Raw genomic sequence first — 22570 nt, forward strand, 5'->3', positions numbered from 1 at the left:
ATTTGGATTTGGTAATCTGGAAAAGTTTGCATCTGGATCATCCAATCCAATCAATACTTGTCAGAGACATAATGAAGTATAGCATCATGTAAATACTATGAGCGCACTGTGGCTACGCCTTCTCTTGTTAGTCAAAATAAGTTTATGAAAGTTACCTGGGTTTAGAATAAGAGGCGGAGAAAAACAAATAAAGAACAAAAGACAAGGCTACATTTTTACTTTATTATATTGGGTTTTCAGTCGGGTGAAATTTGTATAAGACCATTAAATACATTTCCAATAGAGAGGAGAAATTCTTAAGTGCTTTGTTACAGCACCATGTAATAGTACATTGAACACTTGAAAAACACAGAAGATTTTAAGATGGACAATGCTACGAAGCAGTCTTCTGGCTCCTTTCAATGGCCATTCGCTCCAGTCTCTCTGTGTAAAAGCCATTGAAGTCCAGCCTATAAAAAAAATCTCATTATTCATAGCACCTTCAAGACTGAATTTAAAAGAGGATTGTCTAAGCTCTTCAATAGTAAGAGATTTCAAAAGCTTGTGCTACACATTTCTACTATCACTATTAAAAGGATAGTTCACCCAAAAAATGAAAATTCTGTAATAAATTATTCATCCTCATAAGATTTCGTTAATTTTTGGAATGCAAATGAAGATCTTTTAGATGAAATCTGAGAGCATTCTGTCCCTCCATTGAAAGCTACACAACTACCACTTTGACGCTTGAATAATGTGAATAAAAGCCTAAATTAAATCTGTTCATCCATCATGTAGAACATTTTGGCTAAACCGCTCAATTCATTTGGTTTAGTTTTACAATCTCTTTATGAACTTTTGAAGTGTGTGTCAAAGTGTCAGTTGTGAAGCTGTCTATGGAGGGACATAAATTTTGTCAAAAAGATCTTCATTTGTGTTCTGAAGATGAATGAAAGTCTTACGGGTTTGGAACGACATGAGTAATTAATGACAGAATTTTCATTTTTAGGTGAACTATCCCTTTAAGACCAGGTTAAATCAGGAAGCAGTAAATGCATTTAAGATTTACTGAAAGGTTCCTCCCACAACCCACCTGTAGATGATGTTGATCATGCTGTGTTCACAGTCATTGGTGCTGTAAATGCTGAGCTTATCCAAAAGATCCAGCAATAAGGTGCTGAAGTTACTGTCAAACTTGCTGATGGTCCCCTCAAACCCCGAGTCAGACTGGAGGGCATCCACATACTCAGCTAAGAACTGAGATAAAGACAAATAGATAACATAAAAAAGATTCATTTGTTTGTGGTTTATTATCTTTTGGAAGATTACGGTGTGTGAGTGATGACACAGCCTGTTTTTAAAAAGCTTTTTTATTTTCGGTATTGTAGAATAACTGATTAAATGCCAGTGACTCACTTTAGCGGCCAGTCTTTTTTTCTCTGCCTCGTCTGTCCGTTCAGCCTTCATCTCGCTGTCTATCCTCATGCTCTGAGTGAACCGCTGCAAAACAATCAACATTAAAGAATAAACTATATAATTAAATATTAAAACAAACAAAAAAAGTTATACTAGAAGATCTATATTCTAATTATGTACACTACCATTCAAAATTTTGGGGTCAGTAAGATTATTATTTTAAATAAATGAATACTTTTTTATTTTTATTAAAGGTGCTCTAAGCGATGTTGGGTGACATCACTTCTTGTTGACGTTCAAAGTATTGTCCCTCCTCCTCATCCCGTCCCCTCCCCCTCCTTCCGTGCTTCCTGAAACAGGCTTTTCAGATGTAAATTCGGGACTTCATCGGAACGTTGTCTCTTTGGTCGTGTGTCGGCCATATCAAAATTCAAGAGAATATACAGTAATTCTAACGTTAGTCGCTGTCTAGGACATCTCTCCTCTAGCTAACTTCCCTCTTCATGCTTCTCTCTCCTCCACTCCCCACACCCCCTTCATGTGCACGCGCACTAACCCCCCATCTCCCACCCCCAAATCATTCTTGTCGGTTATTGGCTGGAACACTGTTTGTTACGTTTTGTGGTCCAGGCTGGGCCAGTTTGTTTTTCTTGCCGTTTGTGGAGCCTGGGCTGTCTACAGAGACCGCGTTTTTTTTACAGTGTTGTTCAGGGGACAGGCAGCTAGCGGATAGTGAGGAGATGTTTGCTGTATGTGACAAAAAATGTTTTGGCCTAAAAAACGTGTGACATCGCTTAGAGCACCTTTAAGCAAGAATGCATGATCAAAAGTGACCGTAAAGACAATTATAATGTTACAAAAGATTTATATTTTTCTATAAGTAAATGTTACTTGAACTAAATCTGAACTTTCTTTTCAGCATATAAAAATGTATTACGGTTACGGTTTCCACAAAAATATTAAGCATTACAATTATTTTAAACATTGCTAGTAAATGTTTTTGAGCACCAAATCATCTTATTAGAAATATTTCTGAAAGATCGTGTGACACTGAAGACTGGAGTAATGATGCTGAAAATTCAGCTTTGCATCACAGGAATAAATTACATTTTAAAATAAAAAACAATTGGTTTAAATTGTAATAATATTTCACAATATTTACTGTACTTTTGATCAAATGCAGCCATGGTAGGCATAAGAGACTTTCAAAAACATTTAAATAAATCTTACTGACAGCAAACATTTGAATGGCAGTATATTTGCTAACCGGTTTTTAGTACTTTTAGTTATTTCTCCATGTCTGTATTTTTACCTGCATGCAGTTGGTGAACATGACACAGACAGACATGAGCTTGGAGAAGATCCGAAGCAGCTCAGGATTGGTGAGCATACAGTCCTTCAGACAGTTATCCAGGAAACTGGTGTGATGACACAGCACGTCGTCAATGTTGGAGGCCTAAAAAAGAAAAGCGATTTAAGCACACACTGTGAATTTATTTTTCATTTATTATATATTATAAATCTCTTTCTAAACATATATAAATCTAGACAGACAAGATTGAATCATTGACTCACAGACTTCAAGTTGTTCTCCATGATGTGCCACGTGGGCTCCATAACCTCAAACATCATGTAGTACTGAATGTTTTGAACAAAGTTGAGCATCCGTTGTCTTAATGCAAAGGCAGCAGCAAACCTACAATCAACAAGAGCTACTTAGTAAGATGCTCACTTGAAGATACACAGACTAAACCTAAAAGTCAAAAACAAAAATGAAATACATGTAGTCTCACCACTTAGCAGAGTGAAGTGAATATTGCTTAGCTGTTTTATTGCTGATCCACACATTACAGAGCAGCCTCTCCACATGCTTGCAGTAGAACATGTGCCTGAAGAGCATCTGGTATCTTGTCAGGGCTTTCCTGTACAACAGAGCATTGTTTTTAAGGAGTGGTTCATTGTAAAGTTCCAGTCACAATGTGTAAATAGTGTTGCAATGTATGAAGCACAGCTCACACAGAAGTCACTTTCAAACCAAGCACCTTTCTGTTGGTCAACAGCAAATTCATGTGAGTTACTTGAACCTACTCAAACATCTACATAGGGATATATTTTGCCCTCACTGGTTAAATGTACATGGGAATGTGCATTTCCGATTTGAAACCAATTTTGATTTCCCCCCCAGTGAAAATTCGCTGAACAACAGTAAATGTGTCCACACTTTAATTGCATGGAATACACGTTTGGAACAACATGTGAAGGGTACATGATGACAAAACAGTTCCTTTAAGGCACAGGGCCACAGCTGAAGCTGCTCGAAATGAAAGCTATACAGACATATGGGAAAACTGTACCTGTTGATTATGAGTGAAAGTGGCCACTTGACGATGTAGTCGAAGGAGAAAGCCTCCAGGCCGCTAAGTGATACATCTGTGGGCTCTGCATTAATGATGGCTTTCTCTTGCTTGGTATCTATAGCAAGGACACGTAACAGCTGGGTGATTACATCATGGGGCATCAGGTCAATCTGGAAGAGAACAATTACATTAAGTAAACGATGACCTGTTGCCTATTTTTGGGCACTTGCACGTCATTTTCCATTCTCAACCATCCCTCCAAATAATACAACCATTTAGATGGGTGAAAATAGCCACTTTCATACAAGAAATGTGTTAAATTGGCAGATGTTATTCCTTTGGCTTTTTTTCTGTGTTTTCTCTTATAGGGCAGCATGATTTGTGGTGGAATTTTCTGATACACTTCTGATAAATTTATGATTTTTATTAACACTAAGTAAAAATATAAATAAAAACAAAATAATACAATATTACTACTGTAACATTTAATTCACAGTAAAATAAAATAAAAAGTGTATTTAAGAAAAATAATATAATAATAATTTTGACATAACTGTAAAATTGCAAAACTAATATTTATGGCCGTCTTAATTTCTTCATTTTCAAATATTAAACATCACCAACTTTTATTTTGATGGCCAACCGTACAGAGCCCTAAGATGCTCAAAACACCCGCGGATAATGAGCTGATCATGTATAAGAACGCAGTGCCACACTTTACTCTGAAACACACAACGCATATATATTTATTTAATTAAATGGCAGCCTTTGCAATTTGATAATTACACTAAGCTCCTCAAATCTTGCCCTGGAGGGCCAATGTCCTGCAGAGTTTAGCTCCAACCCTGAACAAACACACCTGAGCAAACTAATCAAGGTCTTCAGGATCACTAGAAATCACAGGTAGGGGAGTTTGATCAGGGTTTGAGATAAACTCTGCAGGGCTGCGTTTCCCAAAAGCATCGTAAGCCTAAGAAGTTCGTTAAAACGATCGTACGACTGATCTTAATATTACGGTCTGTTTCCCAATAGCATCATAACTTAAGTAGCACTTGAAAATCATCGTAGATCTATGAGTGCTCTGGAGTAATCGTAAATCCCCAAGTGCATCGTAAGAAGACAGAGTTATGAGGTCACCTGCAGGACAACCAGCAAATACATCTTTAACTTTAGTGCAATGTGATTATAATATAAGGTTTTGATTGCACTTTATTGTACACTTTATTGCTCGTTTTTTGTTTAAATGAATGTATAAATGAAATAATTAAAAAGGGCAGAAAAAATAGAAATAATTTCATCTAATAATTTTTATCTAAATGAAATGAAAGAACAAAAAAAAATGAATAAAATATGTAATATGCTTCAAAGACTGTGAAAAATAGGGATGAACTAAAAAAAATCTGTCAATGACTTGCTGACGTGCACGAAAACCAGCCATGTATTGGGCATTTCTTGGGAGGCCATCATGTGGTCCTATGCCATCTTTGTCCTCCTCCTCCACCACCTCTTCATCTTCCTCCCTGTTAAGCAAGGACACTCTCAAATGTCCTGACTACAACTACATGTCCTGACACTCTCAAACTGCTGAGGTGTTGTGGCTGCAGTCTGGACAACAGAAGATGGAGGCTGAGGCCTGGGAGGGTTGTTTGGAGGACTAGGAGATGGTAGGTGCTGGGAGATGGCAGATGAAACTGATAGTTCCTCTGAGCATGAAAGACCTGATCAGACTCAGGTTGAGTTACCCCTACTCCTCCATGGATGTCAATACCACCACAAATGCCATCTGAAGTACTTGTGCCAAGTAGTGACAAGGCCTTTTCTTCCTCTGCTATGAGGAGGAGGGAGTCATTGGGCCCACCACCTGTTTTATTAAATGTTGTCCTCTGCAGAGCTCTTTTCCTTTTAGCAAGGCTGCAAAGTCCTGCCACTTCTTCCTGACTTCCTTCCCTGATCTTTTAATGCCCCTAGTTGCAGTCAGTTTTGTAGACAAATCTACATTTTATGTTTATTTGTACGACTGCCCTTAAACCTGTTTGTATAGCTCCACCTCCTCTAAAATGAAATTAATCTTTAGGAATTTTTGGTTCAGCCATTTTGCTGGTGTCTCCACCCATAGGATTGTGCTTTTATAGATTATTGGCCTAAAGATTAAAATGCACATCAGACTAAAACAATTAGGCTAAACATTTCAAAATACAAGCATGTGCTACAGTTACTAGCCATTCTACAATGTGACATTCCAGCACTTGACATATGGACAGCGCCTCTTAAGTAGCACTTAAAGCACAGCTGTGTGCGATCAGCCGATCGTGCTAAGTGCGTTTTTGTGAAACACGTGAAATGAACATGAACGTTCGCAAAGTCGCTCGTAGAAAATGCTCGCAAGTACTAAGATCCATTGTTATATGGAAACGCAGCCCAGGGCAGTGGCCCTTCAGGACTGGATTTGAGGAACCCTGCACTAAGCTATATCATGATTTCGGTTTTATTTTGATATCATGCAGCTGTAGTTTCTTGTGTCGGGCCCATAGACTGTAAAAAAATATGGACTTTGTGTCTGTGACGTCACCCGTAGGTTTCTGAAGAGAAGCCCAAAGTGGGCGGAGCCGGCGCAACTATTAGCTGAGGTGACGTGGCGGCTAACGGCAGACAAACGGCTAGAAGTGACAGCAGCGGCAATCCACCTGTCACTCAAGTGGCCACGCCCTTAATTATGCAGAACTTTAAGGCTTAATATAATTCAAACGGATGAGTTATAAAAAAATTCACCCCTCTCACAGTTGTCATGAAGGGCCAAATTAGCTATATAGACCAAAACCACTTTTTGTACCAGGCTGTAAACATTTTTTTTCTGCTGTAAAGTTGGGCACATTAACACAGGGGTCTAAGGGATTGACTCTCTTTTGGAGCCTGTCTCTAGTGGCCAGTCAAGGAAATTGCAGTTTAAGTCACTTCCGTGTTGGATTCAAGAGAGACCGGAAGGTTACCACTTGGTCATTTTTCACATTCAGTGTGGAAAGACAAATAGTTTGTGGCTGGAATCTTGTTGCATCACATCTGTTTAGGATAAGTGCCACATTAGTCAGCGCACCATAAACAAACAAACAAACAAACAAACAAAATAAAAAAAGTAACAAACACATCTTTAGGCAAAAAATTTAACTCAACTACAATTTGCTGTTCATTTGGATTTCTACTGCAAAAGCAAAAACGCTCATCACCTGAAATCTACAATGTTATGTAGAATGCACAAACTGACAACATATGTATTACAAAGTGCTAATTTCGAAGTAATAGTTGAGAACAAGGATGAGCATTCAACCTTTAAATCGTCTTTGAAGGGGTCTGTGTTGGCAGTGCTCATCCTCAGGGCCAGCTCCAGCAGAGCCTCCAACCGTGGAGGAATGATGTCATCAACCTGCTTCTTCAGTTCCTCCTCCGTCAGGTCCATAAAATGCACAAAAAAGTCTCCTTTATCCATTAAGAAGTAATGCTTGATTGACCTGCACCACAAATGTAAGAAATAAGGTGATATTGAGATATTCAGCACACAACTATTAAACAATACCAAATATTACGAGAATACACATATACATGTTTTTCAACTGATGGGTCATGACCCAAAAGAGAGTTGCAAGACCGTTTTGAGTGGGTCGCAGAGTGTGTAGTCCAAAAAAAAAACGTAATTCTTAATGTTTTACTGAAGCGAGACTTATTTTGAAAGACAGAAAACTCCTGATTTAGTATCTGCTGTCAGGCTATATGTTATCATTATTTTGAAATAATTTTGCAATTATCTTGCAAAATAAAATAAAAAGTCTCACCTTAGAAAAACAAACTTTCCTGTCCTGTCAAGATACATTGTGTTTGCGGCACACATTCTTCAATTTTACGCACAAATGCAGAGGTGTGCACTGCATATCAATTCACTATATACAAAGAGCAAAATAAATTACGAGCGCACAACGTCATATTTACGCTGTCAATTTCTAAGTCGTGAACTTACCAAAAACAATACCAATAATTTAAGTAACTAGTACGTCGTGCCTTAGCTGGGAAGGATTTGCATGCAGCATGATGTTCATTCGATTCGTCGGGAGCAATTTCCATGTTTTTTTAACTGTTAATGTTAGTAGTGAGTATTTACAATGGTAACAGTAGTTTCCATAACCTTAACCCATAATTCCACCTTTGTATTATTTTCTTTATTTTTGATGACTGTGGTGGCTACCAATTTAGTAACTTTACTGTATTAACAAAAACTAGTTTGGGACTGCTATTTAATAGTGTGTTCATCAGTGTTAGTGATACTATTACAAAAAAAAAAATTGTATATAAAGTGTACTTGTGCGTGTGTCGACCAATATTGGTTCAAATTCCTAAAAAATTTGAGTCACTCAATGACCATGGGAAAATGTGTGGTATGTACGTACTGTACGTGCACAGCCTGATTTTTCTAACCGCTCTATACGCGCTGCTTGCACGTGTACCTTGAATTTTTTTTTTTGCACTAATTAGTTTGTTTCAAAATCACAAAAGAAGCAGAGCAAACAACAACTAACTACTGGAGATGGCAACAACAACCGATGCCAGCGCTGACAACATTTGTGTGAAGGATTTCAGAGATACCCACAACAATTTCAAACCTTAAGTTTTACCTCAGGCGTGAAACAAGCTCCTTTTCCTCCATCAGGAAGTCAAGCAGAACCTTGCTGGCATAGTAATATGCTTTTTCAATCTGCTCCACATATGCTCTCTCTTTAAGTGTGTAGAGAACCTCTTTAGCATCTGGACAGGTAACGTCACGGCCGCACTCTCGCACAACATTCAGATACTTGCCTGAAATTTGAAAGAAGTTAGGACTGTTCATGAAAAAAATGCATTTAGTCACTTTTCAGCTGGGCATTGAAATCATTAGAAATTGTTAGAATGTTTTCATACCATTGTTCCAGAATTGCTTTCTAGTAGACACAAATCTTATGCTGTATACTATCTACATTTGGTACTGAGCTAATACTTTGTATAAAAATGCCTCACCTGTGTTTAATATCTTATCTGCCATTTTCTGAAGGAATGATGGGATCCTGTGCTGGACGATAGTGTATCTCTGATCCCAATATTTGTCATTATAATCCTCCTGAATCTTCTCTTTTTGCAGCTCATGCTCCTCAACCATGAATTCACTATAAAAGTAAAAAACATAGAATGTGATGGTTTATTTCACTTAATTTAATGTGGTACAATGTGGTCCAATCAAATGTATTTTCACGGTCAGCAAAATTCTGAATTTACGAACTGGCTGCCTTTCAAGCCACGAGTGTGAATTTGATTTGAATTGCCTAAGATCTACAGGATGCTGAATTGGAATTTGAATGGGATGACAGGCAGCATCAAAACTAATTATTATAATAATATACATAATATTATATTATATTATAATATAAACTGGATCATTCTCAAGTTACCTGATACATGAAATATAAATGAAATACAAATTTCAATAGGTGACATATCTTACTAATGTCCTCTAATGTTTCTGGAAATACTCAATGGACACTTTTCACAGACTGTGATGACATGTTTTCAGAGTTATTAACATCGTAAATCTAGCAAAGTTTTTTTTATATTTTGATTTTTTTATAAATGTAATGTACATTTATAACACTATACTTTGTGTTATTTTACCTTGGCATTAAATTTCAGAAAACTAATTAACTCTAATTCTAATTAACTAACTAATTAACTCTTTAACGGCTAAAGGAAATAACAGCAAGTTTGACATCTCAAAATCACAGAAACACTATAATGGATTTTTTTTCTTTTGCTTTTAAAGCAAATGGGAATGCAACGAAATAATATTTGTTGTAGTTTCTATTCACCACTATAGAAAAGTCTACCCAACTATGATGACTTCCGCTTCTGAGAACCCCAGAAATGTGAAAAGGGTCCATATTGTCTATAACATGTTTATTGGTAATTCATACTAACAAGTGAAATGCATTAACAACAACCACCCTTACAGCAGTAACACATCAAATTCAAAATGCAATTGGAATTCTGCGTCCTTTGCAAACCTCAATTCAAATTCAGAAACTGTCATTTAAAAGGTGTTCTAAATAGAGTTCCAAATATCTCAAAGCCCTGTTGGTCAGGGGTCACACTGTACCTGTATGGGTCTTTAATGATGCCCCTATAGATCCACTTCTCAAGTATTTCAAAGTAGGGGACGCTGGCTGCTTTAGTCAGATAGAGGCAGAGCTCTTGAGCCTGGCTGTCTCCGGTGTAATTGAATGTGCGATCGTGAAGCAGGCTGAGGGTCGAGCCACCCATACATTCACCCTTGTCAACAGAGGTAGCTGCATTAAAGAGACCAAGGAGAAAGCACATTAGCATGAGCATATCAACAATGCTATTTATTTACTTTATGTTGGATATCTATCTATCTATCTATCTATCTATCTATCTATCTATCTATCTATCTATCTATCCACTAACCAGCACCTTCAGATAACCAGCACCTTCAGAATGGTCAGTCAGTGCACTGCACACTATGCAAGATTTGTACCTTAATATAACAGCTTCGTAATCAATTCGATGGTAAACGAACTCGTAGTAGGGCGAATCATCCCGATAGCAAAGCGGAGTGGGTGTTATGGGGGAGCGGCGGGGCAAAACCAGCAATGCAAGTTTGAGAGTGGCGCCCCGACAAATCTCGCTAGAATCACGACTTGCTTTACGGCACGACGTCACATACATCAACAACATATAAAGCAGCCTCTATGGAAGACACTAGCACGCATTTCAGACGTGAATCATGGCAGAGTCGACGAAGAAAGGGTGGTCGGAAGAGTGTAGAGACGGCTCTGCGTGAGTGGTTTTTACGACAATAACGTTAAATACAAGTACCCCACAGCGACTCTAGAGGTCGCTGTTTGAGAAAAAGGGAAACTGCATAGTGTGCCTTTAAGTTGAAATGACTTATACAGCCCAAGTTGATTGCACTAAAATTGTAGTGTTTTATGTAAAGCATATTTACAATGCTAGCAATTTGCTAACAATATTGTAATGACGTGCTAACAACATGCTAAACCAATGTACTGAGACATTCTAGCAACATGCTAAGACGTGCGAGCAACATGCAAGCAAAATGTTAAACCATTCTAGCAACATCCTAAAACAAGTTACCACCATGCTAAAAAAACATGTTAGAAACATGTTAAAGCATGCTAGCACAATGTTAAAACATACTAGAAACATGCTAACAATATTCTAAAACATGGTAGGAACATACTAGCAACATCCTAAAACATGCTACCACCTTGCTAAATCATGATTTTTGTATGCCTAGCCATCAAACTTTAAACTTTATTTTAAACTTTTCAGATAAGGCTTTTGTCAAGCCAACATCAAAGTTTGTCCTAACCAGAATTCTGTTGCAAAAGGTAATGAATTAAGAATGAACATGAAAAATATATTATGACAATTTACAAATGAACTCATTACTCCTGTTGACACATCCAAAATGCTAAGCGCTGCTCTTTTAACAGTAACCACACATGTTGAAAGCTTTACCAATGGAGGCCAGGATTTCCATGGTGCGCATGGTGGGCTGTATGTAGAACCAGAGCTTCTGCAGGGAGAGCGTGCCCTGTCCGTGGAGATGCTCCAGCTGCGTCACCAGGATGAGGTATTCCTTCATCAGAGTCCTCATGGCTGCAGTCAGAGCATGATTCACCTGACCGTACTCAAACGATGACTTCTCCTCTGTGAAGCTGGCCGTGGATTATGCAAATGTATAGTGTCAGCACACCATGCAAAATTTGATCATGAAATATCAAATATCTTTTCAGAGAATAATTTCACTGGGCCAATAAAATCCCCTGACAATATAACAAATCTGGTATAATATTGGTGTAAACACATGACTAATATATCTATTAACTGTAATATCGTTCACAGACCGTGTGATAGTGGAGTAACAAGACGCGACCGGCAATATTCGGTTGACCAGCTCTTTGACGGACATGTCAAGGGAAGGATCTACTATGAAGGAGCGGCTCTGTCTGCCAAGCACAGGCTGAGCTGTGATGTCTCTCCCATCCACACCAATCAGCACGAAAAGCAGGTCCTCAACCAGAGCTTGTTCCTGTGCAGCCAGCGGCATTGTACCTGAAATTAAACTTGTTAAAGTCACCATGAAATCAATTAAATTTGACAATTCTTAATTTTTACAGTGTTTATTATAAATGACTGATTCAAGCACATCTTTATTACTTTTTTTTATTTTATTAATGTGCCTTTTTAATCAAAAACATTAATTTCCCCTCCTCATGCAACAACATAGGCAACATAGGCAGGACAATAAACCCTCTTTTCCAACAAGTCACTCACAGGAAATACAATTTTATTCACCTCTAAAAATATAATTGAAGCAAACACTGATATATTTAAAGGGTAACTCTCGCCAAATTGCAACCTAGGCTATTTTTGTTAATCTACCTTAGTCAAACATTCGTGTAAAAGCATAATTAGAATGAAAACGCCACTTTTAAGATTGACCGTATTTTTGTTTTCGGTCTAAATGCCTTTTGAATGGGAGTGCATCAAAATCGCTATTTTTAAAACACTAAGGAGGCTCGACACAACATGAAACTGTGCTTGAAGTATCACCAGGGGCTCTACACATGAACTTGAGCATTGACAACATTGTTTGTGTACACAGTTTACTAAAAAGAAAGGTTTTGTACGACACACTTTATCAGTTAGTGTTTCCGGTGGCTGGAATTTTGTCAGTCAGAAGTAGTCGATCCCCGAATGCAACGTAACATGAGGAGAGTAAAGATGGAAAGCTCAGTTCATTACATCAGTTGCATTCGGAGATCGACTACTTTCGACTACTATCAACACTCCTATTCAAAAGGCATTTTGACCAAAAACGAAAATACAATCTTAAAAGTGACGTTTCCATTCTAATTATGCTTTTACACAAATGTTTGACTCAGGTAGATTAACAAAATTAGCCTAGGTTACAATTTGGCGAGAGTTACCCTTTAACGTGTGCATTTTCTGAGGAAACTGTGTGAACATGCTTTAGGCTATACCTGAAATTGAACCTGTCTTAAAGTGTCCCTATTATGTACCTATAAACTACCAGATGCTATTTATAGCTGTTTGTATATAGCTGTTTGTGAATGTAAAATGTCTGCAAAGTTTCAAATATCAAAGTGCCTGATAAATGGAGTTAACTTCCTTAAACGAGTTGTCAGTAATTCCATTCCTACTTCTTGCACAAACCTATGAAGGTTTGTATCAAAATTGCATAATTCCAGCCTATGGTATTCATTGGCTGCTTACGAACAACGTCTACTTTGACCCGTCCTCAAACACTGTATACCGGTATGTAGCTGAGGCCTGGAAGAGATTGGTTTATGTCGTTGACATGTCGAGAAGATACTGTTTTCTGCATTACGAATGCAAATCCACTTTACTTGACGGTAAAAGCAATGCCATCGTTACTGTTTGGATACTGTCTTGGAATTCAGATATGATAATGAGTGTTTCTTTTCCAACACACGCTATAAGCTGTTGACAAATCACAACATATTGGGCTATCTGACCAATCAAAGCAGAGTCGGCTCTCAGAAAGGAGGCGCTTAACGAGACTGAATCCTTGATCAAACCATTTCAGACACTGTGAGAAAAAATGGTGCTGAAATGTATATTACGAGAAAGTTAAAGTGTTTTTTGATCTTGGAATCATGTAAACATATTGAACAATCAAAATGCAGCAAGATAGTGGGGACTGATTAAGTAATATAATCTATAATATAGATATAATCTTCTAACAGAAGAAGCAGTCGAACAACAGGAGAGAACATCAGTCTGTGAGTGTTTACTTTTCCCAGTAGATTTTAGCGCGGTTCTTCGTTGCTAGGAAATTTACTGCGTTTTACTCTGGTAGCGATCACATTTTAAATGGTTGATTACAACGGCTGATTATTAATGTGTGGTATTGTGTGTGTATGTCACTGTATATGGATGTACATGGTGTCTACAAAGCAAATTGCCCTCAAGAACAATAAAGTAAAGAAATCTCAGCAATTAGCAAACCAAAACGATCCAATCAATTCCAGATTGACAAAATCAAGTCCTGCCCTTCATTCTTTTTGCTCAAGAAGCTGTTTCACTTGGATAATCATCACAAAGGGGGATTAAAAAAATAATCACAACTTCTGTTTCATACTGTCTTCAACAATTCAGTCGCATCTATAACCAGATTTGGTATCTACTGTTTCTTCTGTGATACTGAAGTTTAAGTGAAATCAAAAGTGTCCATATTATCCATAATCTCTAATCAACCTCTGTAACAATTTCCTATTCATCTAGGGCTCTAATTTTGGAAAGGCCTGTCACATACCAACAGCCACCACGGGATCTCCCACAGGGGTGGGGCTAGTGATGAAATCCCCAATCAGTGCGGGACGGTCATACACCCAGTTTGGAAACACAGGGTTCGGCTGAGTGGGGTTCTTCTTATTGTGTCTGTCTCTCAGCATTTTCCGGATTACTTCAGAAGACTGTGCAGGAAAACAAACCCATCGTTAAATGATGCAATGTACAGAATTAATGGACATTAATATCATCTTTGCGTTTCGTCATAATACCTGCGGCACACTGGAGCTGGCTGTGACATTTCCCAGCTTTTTCCGCAATTCCTCCAGTTCTTGCATGGACATTTTGCTGCTGGTTGCAGGAATGCTGTATGACGTGGTGGTGCTGGATGCTGCATTTGCAGACATTTCTGATCTTTCTTTGGCATTCTGCTGCAGGAACTTCAAAGTCTGAAGAGTAGAAGCAGCCATGGCTTAGAAAAAAATGTCTAGATCACAATTCCACAATAGCCCAACATCAGAAGGAAAAAAAGCCTGGTTTTAGGTCCTAACTTTCTAAGACTAGTCTTACAAGTTAGTCATCATTTTTTTTTCTTTAAGACTGTTCATAACTTTTTAACCTTGACTAACTGCTAATGGGTCATAATGGGATAGTTCACCTAAAAATGAAAATTCTGTCATTAATTACTCACCCTCATGTCGTTCCAAACCCGTAAGATATTTTTAATCCTTTTCCCTCCTTTGAGAGCTACGCAACTACCACTTTAATGCTTCAAAAATGAAAGAAACCAAAAAAAAAAAATCCATATGAATTGAGCAGTTTAGTCCAAATTTTCTGGAGAGACTCCATCAGTTTATATGATTAAGATATTTAATTTAGGCTTTTATTCACATTTAAACATTGATCAGCGAACATAAACAGAAGCTCAACCGAAACTGCTTGGCACGCGAGAACAAACCTCATTGGTTCTTGCTGAAGCTCAAACGTGCTGCGTAACACGAGAATGAACCTCATTGGTTCTCGCGTGTCAAGCAAAAATGCTTGAGCTTCCGTTTACCACAACTGATGTGTGAGTTGATGAATTTATATGTGAATAAAAGCATAAATTCAATCTCTTCAGTCTCTTTAGGAAATTTGGACTAAACCACTCAATTCATATGGATTAGTTCTACGATCTCTTTATGAACTTTTTGAAGCATCAAAGTGTCAGTTGTGTAGCTGTCAATGGAGGGACAGAAAGCTCTCAGATTTTATCAAAAAGATCTTAATTTGTGTTGCGAAGATGAATGAAGGTCTTATGGTTTTGGAACGACATGAGGGTGAGTTATTAATGACAGAATTTTCATTTTTGGGTGAACTAACCCTTTAAGACACTGTCTAACATGGCTATGTTTATGCAACTGGTCCCTGATTTTTTTTGTTTGGACATTTTCATGACAATTAAAGTCACCATGAAATCAAAATGGACAATTATTGTTTGCTTTTTTATGGAATATTGCAGTATTTACTATAAATTATTTATTCATAGTCACGTCATTACTTTTTAAAAATCACGTGTCCTCGTAATCTTTGATCAAAATAACTTCCACTTCCTCTTACAGCATCATCTCTTCTCTTCTCTGATGATGTATAGAGAGCCTAAGTCCCTCCCCTCCGCTTCCGGCTCATGGGACCTTATTTCGGAAAAAATATGTATGGTAGTCAATGGCGAGAGACAACTTATCTTTTTATTCCGTCTGAACTGTGCCCTGAATTACACATATGATGTTTGTCAATTTAAAAGATAATTATGAAAGTCAAGAAAGTCAGAAGAGTAACATTTAGTTTTATGTGAAAATCGCTCAATGAGCTACATCTCTCGTCTCGCACTATGTACGTCACTGTTGCTCGTATGTGTGCAGTCTGGTACAAAACACTCCGGCATGACGGCGTAACGTTACGATTATAACATAATACTATAGAAAAAATGACAGACGTTAGCTTCAGTAAAGTTAGCTTCATTCATTGAGAGAAAAGGTATGACGTCACATGTGCGCCTTTTGGGTTTGTAGTCTTTGTAATTACGTATTTTCACACTCTTATACCTCAACAGTTTTACATTAAACTGCGACTTTCTTGACTTTAAAATGTATCTTTTAAATTGACAAACATAATATGTGTAATTCAGGGCACAATTCAAACAAGATCAAAATATTTGTTGTCTCTCACCATTGACTACCATACAATATTTTTCCAAAATAAGGTCCCATGGTGTTCCACCGGAAGGGGAGGGACTTCGGCTCTCTATTTACTGGCGTGAGGGCGAAACAACCTGTCACTCACAAGATCACAGCAAACCACAACCATCCAACGATTTCATTAAATTCCTGATGAACAAAAGCAGGTCCCGCCCTACATTTATTATTCTTCGAGAAGCCGTTTCACTTTGATATCCGTCACAACAGGGAAGAAAAGACAATCGTAACTTCTGTTTCATGCTGACTTTAAGTACATTTTCCCTCCAAATTCTAATTTCCATATTGTTTATGGATGTTTTACTTTTGAAGTTTTATTTTTGTAAGCCCAATATGTGATTTTTATTACTGTAATACTGTTATTATATGGTTATTACAGAAAAACTGAATACAATCAACTTTTAGTTTAAATAAGCATAAATTGCAGTACAACAGATTCCACCATTCTTAATTAAAATAACATACCATCATTTATTAACATTACTGTAATGCCAATTTTGATAGAATACTGTAAAAAATAGTAATTGAATCTTAATGGTCCTAAAATAGGTTTCATCTTCATCTTGCAAAATAGTGTTTCTTATTTTGTGTTTGAGGTGAAATTATGTGACCTAGGCTATGAATATTCTTCACAAGTTTTTGGAAGATTCAAATATTTTTGTTTATAAATTAATAACGAGTTTCATTAACCATACCTCTTTATCCTCAGTGAGTTTGGAGAGCAGATACACCAGTGGATCAAGGTTGCGTGCATTCTTTGACTTCAGTTCATCATGTTTCCTCAAGAAGTCTTCAGGTGTTTTGGAGTGTTCTGCCATTTTGACCTGTAAGACAATGTGAATTAGTCTAGTAGTGCATTCAGAAAACGTGTAAAGGGAGATAAAACACGTTCACCTTAGCACTGTGTGCAGAGACTGTAGTGGTCACATATCCAGTCCTGTTCTTCTGCAGTAAATCAATGTAAACCTCAGCACCATCTCCTCCGCGGACATTAAGGAGTCCGAGAAGTTCATTAACATCATGATGAATTCTGAATTCACTCATGATTTCAGATGAAATCAGAACCTGAAATCAGAAATAGACACACGTGAGAAACGACAGCAAGCTCAATGAATGAATGAATGAATGAATACATCAGTTAACGTTACCCAAACAACACCACTAGATCTAACGTTAGATCACCGAATTTGCTGATGGTATTTATTTACAGCTAACGTTAGCAATCTATCTATACATTCATAAACAAAACGTTTTATTTACCAATAAAAATTTCCTTTTGTTATTTTATCTAGCAGTTGTCTAATTAATCCTTCAGAACAACACGTAACGCATTTGTTTATAAGACAGCAGCGTAAATGACAACACCATAATAATAGGAAGGAAGGCGGAAGCTGTGTCAATTTGTAAAATTCCGCCAAAAGAGTTTATTTTTCAAAATAAAGGTCCTTTACTTGTATCCACCTGATAAAATAAAACAGAATGTATTTTTTTGTTTTTGTTTAAAGGTATATATTTCAAATATTAGATTTTTACAATCAGTATAACATGTATTTTAAAATACATAATATGTTAAATGTAAATGTTATTAATATTTTAAAAACCATGTGGGGATGGCCTTTTCCTATAATCCGCCTAAGTTATGGAACTCATTACCTGCGTCTATTAGGAATGCTGCTTTTGTGGATTATTTAAGAAACTTCTTAAGACACATCTTTTTAGTCAAGATTTTAATTTATAATTTAGTATTTTTTGATATTATGAATTATTATTATTATGATATTATTATTATTTTTATATTATTTTTTTCCTTGTTTGATTTATTTTGTTCTGTAAATGTTGTAGCACTTTGAGTCTTAGAAAGGCGCATTACAAATTAAATGTATTATTATTGTTGTTAACGTTATTTTAAAATATCCACAATTACATGTTTAATTTGTAAAATATGTTGGCTTAGATGTTTATATTTACAGCATTAACATAATAATACACATAATAAAACATTTCAGATGATGATAATAATAACAAATATTATTATTGTTGTTATTGTTTTATATAATAATAACAATATAATAATAATATGTACTGTACTCTGATACTTACTGTAATGCTTCATATTACAGTAGCATATTACACTTGAATTTTACAGTATAAATATACACTTTATACAGATATCACACAATATACACATGTATACATGCTGTGTATCTATAGTCTTGTCTTTTTCTTTTACTGTACTAGTGCAAAATGCCCGTGCAAAATTCGTTTTTGTGTGTATTTTTAGTAATTGTTGGTTTGGTGTGTTTGAGTACTCATTGTTACCATTACACAGCAAAAGTTCAGTGACATTTTTATTTGTGCATGGTAGAAAGCACACAGTGAACTCCGAGAAAACGCTATGCTTGAGCAAACAGTTTGTGAATAGGCAACTACAAATGATGGCCGTGAAAGAGACTGTGAACGCATTGAATAGGATATGTTTAGTTGGTGAATAGCATAGGCTACTATTACACAGCAGCGATAACGCTAAGTGCACCAGAATGAAATATAATATTCAGAAGTAAACAGCACAGCTGACTTACAGATTCAGTTAACATCCACAAATGAATAAGCATGTCGATTCAGGGAGCAGTGCAAAGTGCACGTGCAAAATCAGTTTTTGTGTGTTTTTAGTAATTGTTGGTTTGGTGTGTTTGAGTGCTCATTGTTACCATTACACAGCAAAAGTTCAGTGACATTTTTATTTGTGCATGGTAGAAAGCACACAGTGAACTCCGAGAAAACGCTATGCTTGAGCAAACAGTTTGTGAATAGGCAACTACAAATGATGGCCGTGAAAGAGACTGTGAACGCATTGAATAGGATATGTTTAGTTGGTGAATAGCATAGGCTACTATTACACAGCAGCGATAACGCTAAGTGCACCAGAATGAAATATAATATTCAGAAGTAAACAGCACAGCTGACTTACAGATTCAGTTAACATCCACAAATGAATAAGCGTGTCGATTCAGGGAGCAGTGCAAAGTGCACGTGCAAAATCAGTTTTTGTGTGTTTTTAGTAATTGTTGGTTTGGTGTGTTTGAGTGCTCATTGTTACAATTACACAGCAAAAGTTCAGTGACATTTTTATTTGTGCATGGTAGAAAGCAAATACTGATACTGACATAATGACATACAATAAATGTGGAACATTGAACTACACGATTCAGGGAGCAGGCTACACAGTGAACTTTCTTCGACCCTCTCTGTGAGGGTCAAAAGCCAGAGTGGCTAGAGCGGCAAAAGCCAGTGTGTGCTTCTTTTACCGATATATATTTACCGATATTTTTTGCATTTCTAATCCAAACAATGTCAAACTTGGCACTGCACTTACTCGTGCCCGTAGCGAGACACCTGTCAAGTTTGAAATCCATCGGACTAACGGTTCGAGAGATATGCGAATAACAGACACACAGACAGACAGACAGACAGACAGACGTTTCTGTAATTTATAGATAGATATCGCAATAACATTGTACTGTAATTTGTTGACAGACCAACAGTAGAAGCGTAACTGTGAATCCTGTCCACTCTTTTGCAATTAGTATCCTATACAGTAATGTGTCAATTTGTACTGTTCAAATTTATATATGCCATACAGAAAAAGTGCAGTCTTGTGCTTTTCAATCATCAAAATCATAGCCATAGCTTACATCTGAAAACACTGAGCGACAACATGGCTAAACAATCTTGTTTGTGAACAGTGACACAAGGACTTATCATTCTGATGGCACTGATATGTTCATTGATGTAAACTCACTTGCAAATGAAAGCGACTGAGAAAAACTGTATTTGTGGGCAAAAAATTCTGATTTGTAAGAGTTTTCTGCTGTCAGAATAGGCATTTAAAAAAACAAATAAATTGTGTTAAGGTTTAGTATAACTTTTGGAATGACAAATTAATTAAGTAAAAGCATTGTTTCTTTTATTTAATTTATTCATTTGTTCTCATTTTGCACTCTGGTGTTAAAGGTATTGTAGGTAGGATTTTTATAAAAAACTTATTTTCCAAATTTGTTTAAACTTTATTTATATATCAAAACATAATTAAAATGTAAGTACTCTGAAAAAGAAAGTATAAAAATCGAGTGTCTGTAGACCTCTCACGACTGTTTTAAAGACAGCTCATTATTTCCATTCACTCCACCCCCTCCCTTCTGGGCTCCTTCCAAAGCCACGCCCCCAAAACACATGAACGCGCGACGCCGACCGCTGAGCTGAAGACGCATTATTTACCTGAGACGAGCGGAGAGGAAGGAGCGCAGTGCATGTAGTGACATCATGTCAGAATCACATGTAATAAAAAAATCTAACTTTATCATTATGAAGATAAACAAATAAGATGTATTTTAGTACTCACTATCAAGCTAGCATATTGATATTGGTAAAGTTTAAAATATATATTTTTTGATTCGCTAACGAGCTAGTTATCTATAAGGCAAAGCTAAAAACAGGTTGCATGATACACGTTTTTCCATTACCATCATTTACACTGTGATGAAGATGAATTTCGTGTAAGATTCATAACATATATGGTGTTCTGCATGTAAGAGTTTCCATGATGAAAGCACTGTTGACTCTGATGAGGACTACACTCCAGAGACAAGTACCGCATCATCAGCTCGAGGACAGGTCCGGGGTCGAGGGCGAAGCAGAGGAGGTCGTGCAAGAGGCCGTGCAACTAGGGTCCGAGGATATTGACACGCGTTTTATTCAAAGACTTTTTGTTCATTACCTTTTCTAGTACTGTCTTCCTTTTTTGCCTTGTTTGCCTTCGCTAACTGCATATGCCGGTAATGTGAATTTTTGATTGCTCTTTCTCTGCCATTGTTTTGCTATTCCTAGGTTCCGTGCCTCTTGAATTCCTCAAATCAAACGGGTGCGCGCGCATATGGGCAGATCCTGTGTGGCAAAAGGGTGGTTGCCATGGTTGCGAGAGAGTGACAGTCGCCTAAGCCAATCCTTTGTTTCGTGGAAATGGAAATAATGAGCTGTGTTTAATACAGATTAAATGGTCTAGAGTCACTCGATTTTTATACTCTTTTTATCAGAGTACTTACATTTTAATTATGCATTGATATATATAAAAAGTTTAAACAAATTTGGAAAAAAGTTTTTTATAACAATCCTACCTACACTACCTTTAATCTAAAGAATGCAGATGTTTCAGGCCAGAAGATTATTCATGTCAATGGTTCTCTATAATGTCTAGCCCAGTACAGAGCACAGCTTGCCAGGATGATAAACACAAAAACTGACTCACCACTAAAGGCATTACCTTGTGAAAAAAAAGTGCCATCTCTCCAATCTAATCCAAATGTCTTATGGCACTTTCAAATGGATCTTTTGAAGAATAATGTGTGAAAGAAGCAGGCGGTGAATAAAAAATAGAGATGGTGCCATTCTCAAGCCACAAATAATCTTGAAACTGTCGGTGGATGGTGAAAGAACTGAAGTGCTGTGGTTAGTTTATAGTTTGAGGTCACTAGCCTGGGAAATGAGACCATCTGCTGAGATGAAACCTGAGCACTCAAGACTTGATGATGCATTTTAATTTCACATGACCCTTTTGACTGCTGACGATTGTGCTGCTCTAGAGTATTGGATTAAATGAATGATACTCCTACACTGCTTGACATATGATTAGGTTCTTGACATTGTGTAGCATAAAGATGCATGACAAAATTTTCTTATTTGTTGAGGGACAGTTTTGCATCCATGTTCTGCACCTGAACCACAGTACGAGACCTCAGCCTCTGTCATTGGTCTCTATTTTTTATTCACCGCCTGCTTCTTTCACACATTATTCTTCAAAATATCCATGTAAACTATGGTTTACTTACCTGTCTACTCAGTACTCACCCAAGATGTTTACCTTCTGTGTTTTCTTCAAATTCCTGTATTCCTTGTTCCCTTGTCTGCTCTCCATCTTCAGCGTCCCTCCAGCGTTCCCGCTATCCTATAAGATAAAGACATTATCAATCTAAAGGCAACCAAAAGATGTGTGTAGGATACACTGTAAACCCAAATAAGTTGGCAAAACTCAAAAAAATTGAGGTAATCAGTTACATAAAAAAATTTAAGTTAAGAAATGTAAAGTTTAAGTAAGCATAACTTGCAGATTTTTATTTTGCACTCATATATTTTAATCGC

At 37.0% G+C, this 22570-nt stretch overlaps 1 protein-coding gene across 1 annotated transcript; it reads right to left on the minus strand.

Annotated features, from left to right (window-relative positions):
* Window positions 1–202: 202 nt before the first annotated feature.
* tubgcp2 (tubulin gamma complex component 2) lies at window positions 203–17801 on the minus strand. The gene is made up of 18 exons (XM_084134684.1): window positions 17639–17801; window positions 17273–17443; window positions 17074–17202; window positions 14417–14593; window positions 14170–14329; window positions 11714–11921; window positions 11325–11524; window positions 9919–10108; window positions 8790–8935; window positions 8411–8591; window positions 7075–7255; window positions 3750–3922; window positions 3189–3317; window positions 2971–3091; window positions 2708–2851; window positions 1396–1479; window positions 1073–1236; window positions 203–449 (listed from the first exon to the last, which is right to left on the minus strand). Exons 2-18 carry the CDS (start codon window positions 17420–17422, stop codon window positions 374–376), a joined length of 2613 nt encoding a protein of 870 aa, XP_083990810.1. The 5' UTR covers window positions 17423–17443; window positions 17639–17801; the 3' UTR covers window positions 203–373.
* Between the last annotated feature and the right edge of the window lie 4769 nt (window positions 17802–22570).

Source organism: Abramis brama (assembly GCF_963993115.1).
Source record: "Abramis brama genome assembly, chromosome: 14".
Lineage (NCBI taxonomy): Eukaryota > Metazoa > Chordata > Actinopteri > Cypriniformes > Leuciscidae > Abramis > Abramis brama.